The sequence below is a fragment of the Rhinoderma darwinii genome, chromosome 1, assembly GCF_050947455.1.
Source record: "Rhinoderma darwinii isolate aRhiDar2 chromosome 1, aRhiDar2.hap1, whole genome shotgun sequence".
Taxonomy (NCBI): Eukaryota; Metazoa; Chordata; class Amphibia; order Anura; family Rhinodermatidae; genus Rhinoderma; species Rhinoderma darwinii.
This window is the reverse complement of record NC_134687.1, coordinates 445,227,489-445,237,999: the sequence shown is the minus strand read 5'-3', so window position 1 is coordinate 445,237,999 and position 10,511 is coordinate 445,227,489. Positions and strand designations below refer to the sequence as shown.

The 10,511-nt window shown below is 42.7% G+C and overlaps 1 protein-coding gene across 1 annotated transcript in view; it reads right to left on the bottom strand.

Annotated features, from left to right (window-relative positions):
• Positions 1 to 4,247: 4,247 nt before the first annotated feature.
• Positions 4,248 to 10,511, bottom strand: part of TMEM233 (transmembrane protein 233) — a 120,409-nt gene continuing 114,145 nt past the window's right edge. Inside the window, exon 3 of the mRNA XM_075853959.1 lies at positions 4,248 to 5,309. Coding sequence (XP_075710074.1) covers positions 5,298 to 5,309 — 12 coding nt within the window. The 3' untranslated portion in view covers positions 4,248 to 5,297. The remainder of the gene's footprint in view (positions 5,310 to 10,511) is intronic.

The window sequence follows — 10,511 nt, the reverse complement described above, 5'->3', positions numbered from 1 at the left end:
GGTCCCATACAGCTTGCATATTGTCACCAGCACATCCTCTGTTTTGACTTCATAAAAGATGCGATCAGACAAGCGTTTGCTGATTTGTCAGCTTATCGCTGCCATGTTTACACAGGCTCGTTCAGCTGATCATCTCAAGGGCTTTTAGATTTTCAACCCATCACAGACTCCATTGAAGTACACAGCAACCAATCAGAGTTCAGCATTCATTTCCTAAACTTCTCTGAAAAATGGAAGATGCTCTATGATTGGTTGCTATGTTTAACAGGCAGTTGTGATAAAAGTTATTCTGTTATATACTGTACATAGAGAAATATTTGTGTTAATGCCCCCGTTGATTCCAATAAGATTTTTCTAATGCCACATGCTTGCATTAGTTAGCCTATGTTCTGGCAGGTTTTGTTTAGATCTATTCTTCTAGATTATTCCACCCATTAAAAAATAGATCCATTAGAAATAGGAACCGTGATGTTGGCCTTGGGGTCAGTTCACACAGAGTTTTTTTACACAATTTTTGACGTGGAAACCGTGTTGGAAAACGCGCCAAAAAACGGCCAAAAATGCCTCCCATTGATTTGAATGGGAGGCGGAGGTATTTTTTTCCCGCGAGCGGAAAAACGGCTCACGGGTAAAAGATGGGACATGCCCTATCTTCGTGCGTTTACGTCTCTGACCTCCAATTTACATCAATGGGAGGCAGAGAAAGCGTATTTTGCTGCGTTTTTTGCCCGCGAAAAATGCAGCGAAAATCGGCGTGCAGGCAGAGCAAAGTCTGCCTCAAAAGATTTTCTGCCTGCAAACAAATCTGTGTGAACCCAGCCTAAACGCTGGTGTAAACAGAGCCTCATATGGTAAATTTATATAGCATGTTTACCAAATAAACTATGTAAGCACAATGTAGTCTCTATGGGATGAGATGCTATTTAGCTGTGCCAGAAAACCAATAAAGCAGCAGTTGCAGATGTGAACCTCAGCAATGCCAAGATCCAGCTCTGATGCCAAAGGCAGTATGTCTACAGGATCCACTCTTCTAAAAAAAAAAAATTGCTATACAAACGAGTCATATCATTTTATGGTCACTGTTTTTTACTTACTCATCACAAAACAGAATTATATACAGTACTGTGCAAAAGTTTTGTCAGTTGTGGAAAAATGCTGCAAAGTAAGAATACTTTTAAAAATAGAAGCATCAATTAACAAATTACAAAGTGAATGCACAGAAGAGAAATCTAAATTAAATAAATATTTGGTGTGACCACCCTTTGGCTTCAAAACAGCATCAATTCTTCTAGGTACACTTGCACAAAGTCATGGATTCTGTAGGATTATAGTCAGGTGTATTATTAACCAATTATAACAAACAGGTGATAATTATCATTTTTATATGTAGATTGACACACAATCATTAACTGTAACAGAAACAGCTGTGTAGGAGGCTTTTAACTGGGTGAGGAACAGCCAAACTCTGCTACAAAGGTGAGGTTGTGGAAGACTGTTTCATGTCACAGGTCCACTATGGCAAGACTGAGCGCAGCAACAAGACACAAGGTAGCTACACTGCATCAGCAAGGTCTCTCCCATGCAAAGATTTCAAAGCAGATTAGGGTTTCAAGATCTGCTGTTCAAGCACTTTTGACGAATCACAAACAAATGGGCAACATTGGGGACCGTATACACAGTTTTCCGCGAGGGCAACTTAGTGCAACAGGTCAAAGACACATCATACTTATTTTCCTTAGAAATCGGAAGATGTCCAGCAGTGCCATCACCTTAGAACTAAACAGTGGAGAGAAAAACAGGTTCGAAGATATCCCTTGGCGCTGCCTAATGGTGTATCAGTTTGTGATAAAATATCTCCAACACTTGGCAGATAATAAATAATTTATCAAAAGATGTGCCAACTATGCGTTTCGAATCCAAACCGGATTCTTCCTCAGGCTAACACATATGTGTCACCCCCAGACGAAGGCTTCCGGGCCGAAATGCGCGTCGGGGTTGATGCCAGACAGCGTGGACTGTGACATGGGTAAGGAGTGCTATTGTAGAGCTAATACAATGTAGATACCATTGCATCTTCTGTTCAAATCGTACCATACTCATTTGCTTACTCTTCCTGTACACATTTGGTCAATACTCTATGAGCAGACTGTTTCTGACGTATCATGCATTACAGTCCTGCCCTTTTACTGTCCATTTAGTAACATCTATACAGATCCTGTGCATTATATTTACGCACATCCACTGTCTGATGTTCATCCACACTGTGGCAATCATCCTTCAACTTTTAATGTGTTTCATGTCATTTTTTGTATATTTGTTCTAATAAATTTATATATTTATTAATTGATTTTCGGTGTGTCAGACTACTATTTTTAGGTTTTTGCTTCATTCAGCGGGCCTTCCACCGTTTACTGCCATGCTTATTATGGGCTTATATGCCCTTTCCCCTTCTGATCCTATACACTTATAGGGACATACATGTATTATACATATCTTTGGGGATTACAATTTAATAATACTCATTTTCTTGGGGTTCTCCATATATGTACAGTAACACATATGTGTACCCAGATATGTGTATAGCCTGAGGATGAAGCCGGTTCGGCTTCAAAACACGTCATTGGCACATCTTCCAATCAATTATTTATTATCTACCAAGTGTTGGAGGTATTTTATCAGAAACTGATACACTGTCAGGCAGCGCCAAGGGATATCTTCAAACCAGTTTTTCGCTCCACTGTTTATATATTCACTCTGGATGGAAGTCGACCCAGATTGGAGTCCGGGCTGCAGCCTTATTACATATCTATATGTAAAGAAGCACTCTTGGATGTTGTGCTCCTAGCACAAGGACACCAGGTCAGCAGAACTAAATGCTTGCCAGTTTTATCTCTTTTCTCTTGAATGATAAACGATGTGCTCCATTTATGTTTTTTACTCCTTTTCCTTTAGCCTGTCAGCTCAGAACTGGCAGAAACCAATGGGACCCAGGTACACCCATCTACTGTTCGGAGAAGTCTGGCGAGAAGTGGTATTCTTGGAAGATTTGCGGCTAAAAAGCCATACCTACGAAACAAGACCAAGTGACTCAACTATACAGGAAAACCGGAACTGGGGTGCAGAAAAATGGCAGCAGGTGCTCTGGACTGATGAGTCAAAATGTTAAATATTTGGCTGTAACAGAAGCCAGTTTGTTCGCCGAAGAGCTGGAGGGTGGTACAATAATGAATGTCTGCAGGCAACAGTAAAGCATGGTGGACATTACCTGCATGTTTAGGGCTGCATTTCAGCAAATAGAGTTGGGGATTTAGTTAGGATTAATGGTGTCCTCAATGCTGAGAAATACAGACAGAGACTTATCCATCATGTAATACCGTCAGGGAGGGGTCTGATTGGCTCCAAATTTATTCTGCAGCAGGACAACGACGCCAAACATACAGCCAATGTCATTAAGAACTATCTTCAGCATGAAGAAGAACAAGGAGCCCCGGAAACGTTGATATGGCGCCCACGGAGCCCTGATCTCAACATCATCGAGTCTTTCTGGGATTACATGAAGAGACAGGCGTATATGAGAAAGCCTACTTCCACAGAAGATCTGTGGTTACTTCTCCAAAATGTTTGGCACAACCTTCCTGCCGAATTCCTTCAAAAACTGTGTGCAAGTGTGCCTAGAAGAATTGATGCTGTTTGAAGGCAAAGGGTGGTCACACCAAATATTGATTTGATTTAGATTTCTCTTCTGTTCATTCACTTTGTATTTTGTTAACTGATAAAAAAAACTATTAACACTTCTATTTTTTAAAGTATTCTTACTTTGCAGCATTCTCCCACAACTGCCAAAAATTTTTGCACAGTACTGTATGTTACAATATTTTCAAACTAAGTAACCATCTTGAGGAAAGGGCTAAACACACATTCTTCATAAGAACCATTATGAGCTTCCATGCTCCAAAATAATCTACAGATCACAGGCAAATTATAGAATAAACATTTAATACTGTCAAGTACAAATTTAAGAAAATCTACAAACCAACAGTTACAATATAAATACTGAATAGATATCAAAATAAATACATGAATACATAGAACATTGCCCTTGTGGTATCTCCAAATTATGATAAGAATTGTGATTGCTATTATTTTTAAGTATATATTTATGTATATATATCTATATATATATATATATATATATATGTATAGACAATCTGAGTCCAGTTAGATACTTCACACAGAAATTGCAGTTGGGAGCAAGTATGTAAAAAATTCAGCAAAGAAGTGACAAACTTTATTGCTGTCTTCAGAGATGACAGGCTCTTGGTTATAAAATGCAGTTTGCCGTATTGTCATGTAAGGGATACAAAAGTATGACAGATATTTGGGTGCCCTTGAAAGCCCTCTTCTAGTTTTTGTTTTAAGATGCTATTCACATCATAGGGATATGGAAACTGTTAGGGTATGTTCACATGCAGTGTTTTCAGGCGTATTTCGGTGCGTTTACACCTCGAAACACGCCTGAAAAAACGGAAGCTGAACGCCTACAAACATCTGCCCATTGAAATCAAAGGGAAAAACAGCATTTAGTTAATACGGGGCGTCTTTTTACGCCTCTGTTTTAAAAAACGAAGCGTAAAAAGACGCTCCGTAAAAAGAAGTAGCATGTCACTTCTTGAGGCGTTTTATGGAGCTGATTTTCCATTGAACACTATCAAAAACGCCTCAAAAAGCACCTCAAAAGAAGCCTCAAAAGAAGCTACAAATTAAAAGAAGCTTCAATTTCAGCTTAAAAAACGCCTGAAAATCAGACGCTGTTTCCTCTGAAAACAGCTTCGTAATTTTCAGCCATTTTTTGACTCGTGTGAACATACCCTTAAGATCAGCTCATATAAATATTTTATCGTCCAGTACACATTTAGCAGTTTTGGCCAGGGCCTACGTGAGTGCCATATTTTCGATGAATGAAATAAGAAGGTGTGTTATGTAACATAATCCTAAATGCTCTTACCTTATGAGTGTTCTCAATCTTATAGGGTGTGCCAAAATGCTCAACAATAAACAAAACAAATATTTATTGAGTCAAAGACATTATTATATGGAGGGGTGATGTAAAAAAGTTGTTTTTTTTTCGTTTCTGGAACCACATATACAGTATATATGCAAACACACACATTGATAGATAATTTGCATCCTGCATGGTTGTCTTGGTGTTGAAGATAACTTGCCTCTTCCCTTTTGCAACTGTGAAGAGCCTGATTGATGTCTAGTGAAAATATGATCATCATGCTCTTGTTTGGCCTTCAAACTGCATGCTGGAATAAAACAATGGAGAAATAAATTATACTTCCATGTTTTCAAATATATTACACAAAGGCAGATGTGTTTTTTTTTAATTTATTTTTTTAAATACTTGGTACCATCAATGATGTTTTTGTTTCAATAAAACGTAGTTTATGGGGACCCAGATTGGAATTAATTCTTTCCAAGGGAATGAGGAGATCATTACCAAACCTTTTGATTGGAAATATTTTTTTTCTTTCCTCTTGTGAAATACATTCAGAGTTTTTGGCTAAAAATAAGATGTAAGTGAGAGCCATAGGACATGTGGGCTGAGACTAAGCCTACCCGCACAGCCATGTTTTTGTTCAACTTTGTATTTATATTTCTAGTAAATTAGAGTAGCTCCATGTTATGGCTCATAGAGGGGGTAATAGGGCATATGGATAGGGATTGTGTTCATGAGACAACCTGTTTAATGAGCGCAGACTTTGTAACTTTTTGTGCTGAACCCTTTTAAGTGTTTTTATACTAGTAAAGGACCTTGGTATGCTAGCGAAGGTCCTTTATAATAGCATGCATGTCCCAAAAGAATAACAGCTGGTAAAACAGGAAACAGGGAGCCAGTGGCTTGTTATATGTTTATATATATATATATATATATATATATATTGGTCGGTTTCACCATCTATGATTCTTTTGGGACATAAATACTATAATAAAGGACCGTCACTAGCATACCACCTGTCTGGACTTCTGTTGAATCAGTTCTCATGAGTAATCTTGTACATCCCTACAACCCCACTCAGTGATAAAAGTATTGTGAGATGTGCTCAATAGCTGATGGATCGGGGTCCGACTCCCAGGAACCCCGCCAATCAACTGTTTTGAAGGGGGTGCAGCGCTCTTACGAGCGCTACTTCCCCTTCATTTCCCTTCCTTGCTCACACTGTGAATCGCTGACACGTCCGTGTCGGCGATTCACAGTGTGAGAAAGTGACTGGAATGAAGGGGAAGTAGCACTCGTACCCCGTTCAAAACAGCTGATTGGCGGGTGTCTCGGGAGTCACAGAGTTTCCCAACCTTTTCAGACTCGAGGCAGCACTGGAAAAATACAATTTCCTCAGGGCTCCCTTACCAAAAATAGTTTCGAGAAAGACAGAAAACTGCTAAGAACAAGCACTGCACTCGTCTGGTATGTTCACACACGTTTTTTGTAAGGCAAAAAAAAATCTGCCTCAAAATTCCTTCAGCAACTGACAGCGTTGTGTGACCTTTTTTTTTTTGTGTTTTTTCTTAAGCTGTTGAAGCGAATGCAAAAGGCGCAGGAAAAAAAGCTCCAAACGAGCGCCGCAGGTATTTTCTGCCTCCTTTTAATTTTAATTGGAGGTCAGAGGTGGAAACCACTTGAAGGCCATCAGCCCCCCCCACTCACAGTAAAATGACCATCATCCCCCCACTCACAGTAAAATGACCATCAGCCCCCCACTCACAGTAAAATGACCATCAACCCACCACTCACAGTAAAATGACCATCAGCCCACCACTTACAGTAAAATGACCATCAGCCCACCACTCACAGTAAAATTACCATCAGCCCCCCACTCACAGTAAAATGACCATCAGCCTACCACTCACAGTAAAATGATCATCAGCCCACCACTCACAGATTCCCCCTGTAGGTAGCGCCACACAGCCCCTTGTAGGTAGCGCCACACAGCCCCTTGTAGGTAGCGCCACACAGCCCCCTTGTGGGTAGCACCACACAGCCCCCTTGTGGGTAGCACCACACAGCCCCCTTGTAGGTAGCGCCAGACAGCCCCCTTGTAGATAGCGCCACACTGCCCCCTTGTAGATAGCGCCACACAGCCCCCTTGTAGATAGCGCCACACAGCCCCCTGTAAAGAGCGCCACACAGCCCCCTGTAAAGAGCGCCACACAGCCCCCTGTAGAGTGTGCCACACAGCCCCCTGTAGAGTGTGCCACACAGCCCCCTGTAGGGAGTTCCACACAGCCCCCTGTAGAGAATGCCACACAGCCCACTGTAGAGAGTGCCACACAGCCCCCTGTAGAGAGTGCCACACAGCCCCCTGGTAGGAAGTGCCACACAGCCCCCTGTAGGGAGTGCCACCCAGCCCCCTGTAGGGAGTGCCACACAGCCCCCTGTAGGGAGTGCCACACTGCCCCCTGTAGGGAGTGCCACACAGCCCCCTGTAGGGAGTGCCACACTGGCCCCTGTAGGGAGTGCCACACAGCCCCCTGTAGGGAGTGCCACACAGCCCCCTGGTAGGAAGTGCCGCACAGCCCCCTGCTATGGAGTGTCGCACAGCCCTTTGCTATGGAGTGCCACACAGCCCCCTGGTAGGGAGTGCCACACAGCACCCTGTACGGAGAGCCACACAGCCCCCTGGTAGGAAGTGCCGCATAGCCCCCTGCTATGGAGTGCCACACAGCCTCCTGGTAGGGAGTGCCGCACAGCCCCATGGTAGGGAGTGCTGAAAAGACCCATGGTAGGGAGTGCCACACAGCCCACAGCCCCCTGGTTGGTAGTGCCCCACAGCCCCCTGGTTGGTAGTGCCACACAGCCCACAGTCCCCTGGTTGGTAGGGCCACACTGCCCCCCTGGTTGGTAGTGCCACACAGCCCCCTGGTTGGTAGTGCCACACAGCACACAGCATACCATAGCTGGAATAAAACAATGGAGAAATTAATAAATTATACTTCCATTTTTTCAAATATATTACACAAAGGCAGATGTGTTTTTTTTTTGTTTTTTTTTAAATACTTGGTACCATCAATGATGTTTTTGTTTCAATAAAACTTAGTTTATGGGGACCCAGATTGGAATTAATTCTTTCCAAAGGAATGAGGAGACCATTACCAAACCTTTTGATTGGAAATATTTTTTTTCTTTCTTCTTGTGAAATACATTCAGAGTTTTTAGCTAAAAATAAGATGTAAGTGAGAGCCATAGGACATGTGGGCTGAGACTAAGCCTACCCGCACCGCCATGTTTTTGTTCAACTTTGTATTTATATTTCTAGTAAATATGGCTCAAGGAGGGGGTAATAGGGCATATGGATAGGGATTGTGTTCATGAGACAACCTGTTTAATGAGCGGAGACTTTGTAACTTTTTGTGCTGAACCCTTTTAAGTGTTTTTATACTAGTAAAGGACCTTGGTATGCTAGCGAAGGTCCTTTATAATAGCATGCATGTCCCAAAAGAATAACAGCTGGTAAAACAGAGGAAACAGGGAGCCAGTGGCTTGTTATATGTTTATATATATATATATATATATATATATATTGGTCGGTTTCACCATCTATGATTCTCTTGGGACATAAATACTATAATAAAGGACCGTCACTAGCATACCACCTGTCTGGACTTCTGTTGAATCAGTTCTCATGAGTAATCTTGTACATCCCTACAACCCCATTCAGTGATAAAAGTATTGTGAGATGTGCTCAATAGCTGATGGATCGGGATCCGGCTCCCAGAAACCCCGCCAATCAGCTGGTTTGAAGGGGGTACAGCGCTCGTACGAGCGATACTTCCCCTTCATTTCCCTTCCTTGCTCACACTGTGAATCGCTGACACGTCCGTGTCGGCGATTCACAGTGTGAGAAAGTGACTGGAATGAAGGGGAAGTAGCACTCGTATGAGCGCAGCACCCCGTTCAAAACAGCTGATTGGCGGGTATCCCGGGAGTCAGACCCCGACCTATTAGCTCCAGCAGACAGTAATTACTTACCCTCCTCTTCGGCTGCAGCGGAGGTCCTGACTCCATCCAGGGTCGGGATGTTGTGCGCTGCACATAGCGTTGGACCTCTGCTGAGCTCTGGAAAGAGGAGGGTAAGTACTGTCAGTTACTATAGTAACAGGGGCCCATGTAGTTTATTACATAGTCCCTAGTTACTATAGTAACTTTTTATTGATGTGGTTCAAGAGTGACATTTAGTAATCGATTTCTCCATTGGACAAGCTGGCCTTTGCATATAATACTCATAAAATAATAACAGGTACAAAATCAACAGTGAAATTCTATGCTGAAGGTTCTTAGGTTGTTCTTTTGCATTACATTTAATGTAAAATGCATGACCTGCCTAGGTAGAGTCGTGTGTTAACCTTAAACCATACTATCCCCCACCCCCATTTAGTAACGACACATGACACCGAGGTTGGATGTGAAATGGCCACAGCAGCCGTTTATTAATTTCACAGTTTTATAAAAACAATTTAAATCCGAAACATTCGGATAACTAGTTAGGAATCCACCAGAGAATTCCTCCTAATAATTCACATGACCCAACATGGGTCAGAATCATAAATAACAATTAAACGTTAACATTAACCCGAGCAGAGGAAGTCCTTGAAGCCCCTTCAGATGTTCCTTTCAAGAACACACCGAATTAGCCATCTGCAAACCACTAATTACCTCCAGCCGTAAACCAGCTCGGAAGCACCGTTCACCTCTGCAGATGGCTCCAACCACTAGAAGTCCACTTCAAGGGGATAACACCCGTTGAAGCCCTCAAGTGATATACCGACCACTAGAAGTCCACTTCAAAGGGATAACACCCGATGAAGCCTTCAAGTGACATACCTTCTACCAGAAGACCACTTCAAAGGGATAACACCCGATGAAGTCTTCAACCATGTACCTTTTTTGGGGGACGCATACCCCCGATGCGACCCCCCCACCATTTTGTACTGACTGGCCTCAAGGACTCCCCCCGCCAGCTGCCATGACAACAGAACCTACTCCGGAAAAAAGAAAAACATGTTAAATAAACACACAAAATAAAACACAACGCTCATATACGGACGTACAGAAGACCTAAGGAGTAACAAAACAAGGGTGGGAGGGTGGGAGCTTTGCTTCTTGTGTATTACTCCTCCCGCTGCTTCCGGCTCAATGCCGAGAAACAGCGGGAAGCGCAGTAACGGCCCCCCCGTCCCCCCTAGCTCCTCCCCGTCCCTCCTTCAGCTCCTTCACCTTTCCCTCACCTCTTAACATTAACCCTTTCCCTACCAGGACGGTCATGTCGGCTTCCCTCAAGCCTGCAGCTGCGTCCAGCCTCTTCTTGACCTGCCTAGGTAGAGTCGTGTGTTAACCTTAAACCATACTATCCCCCACCCCCATTTAGTAACGACACATGACACCGAGGTTGGATGTGAAATGGCCACAGCAGCCGTTTATTAATTTCACAGTTTTATAAAAACAATTTAAA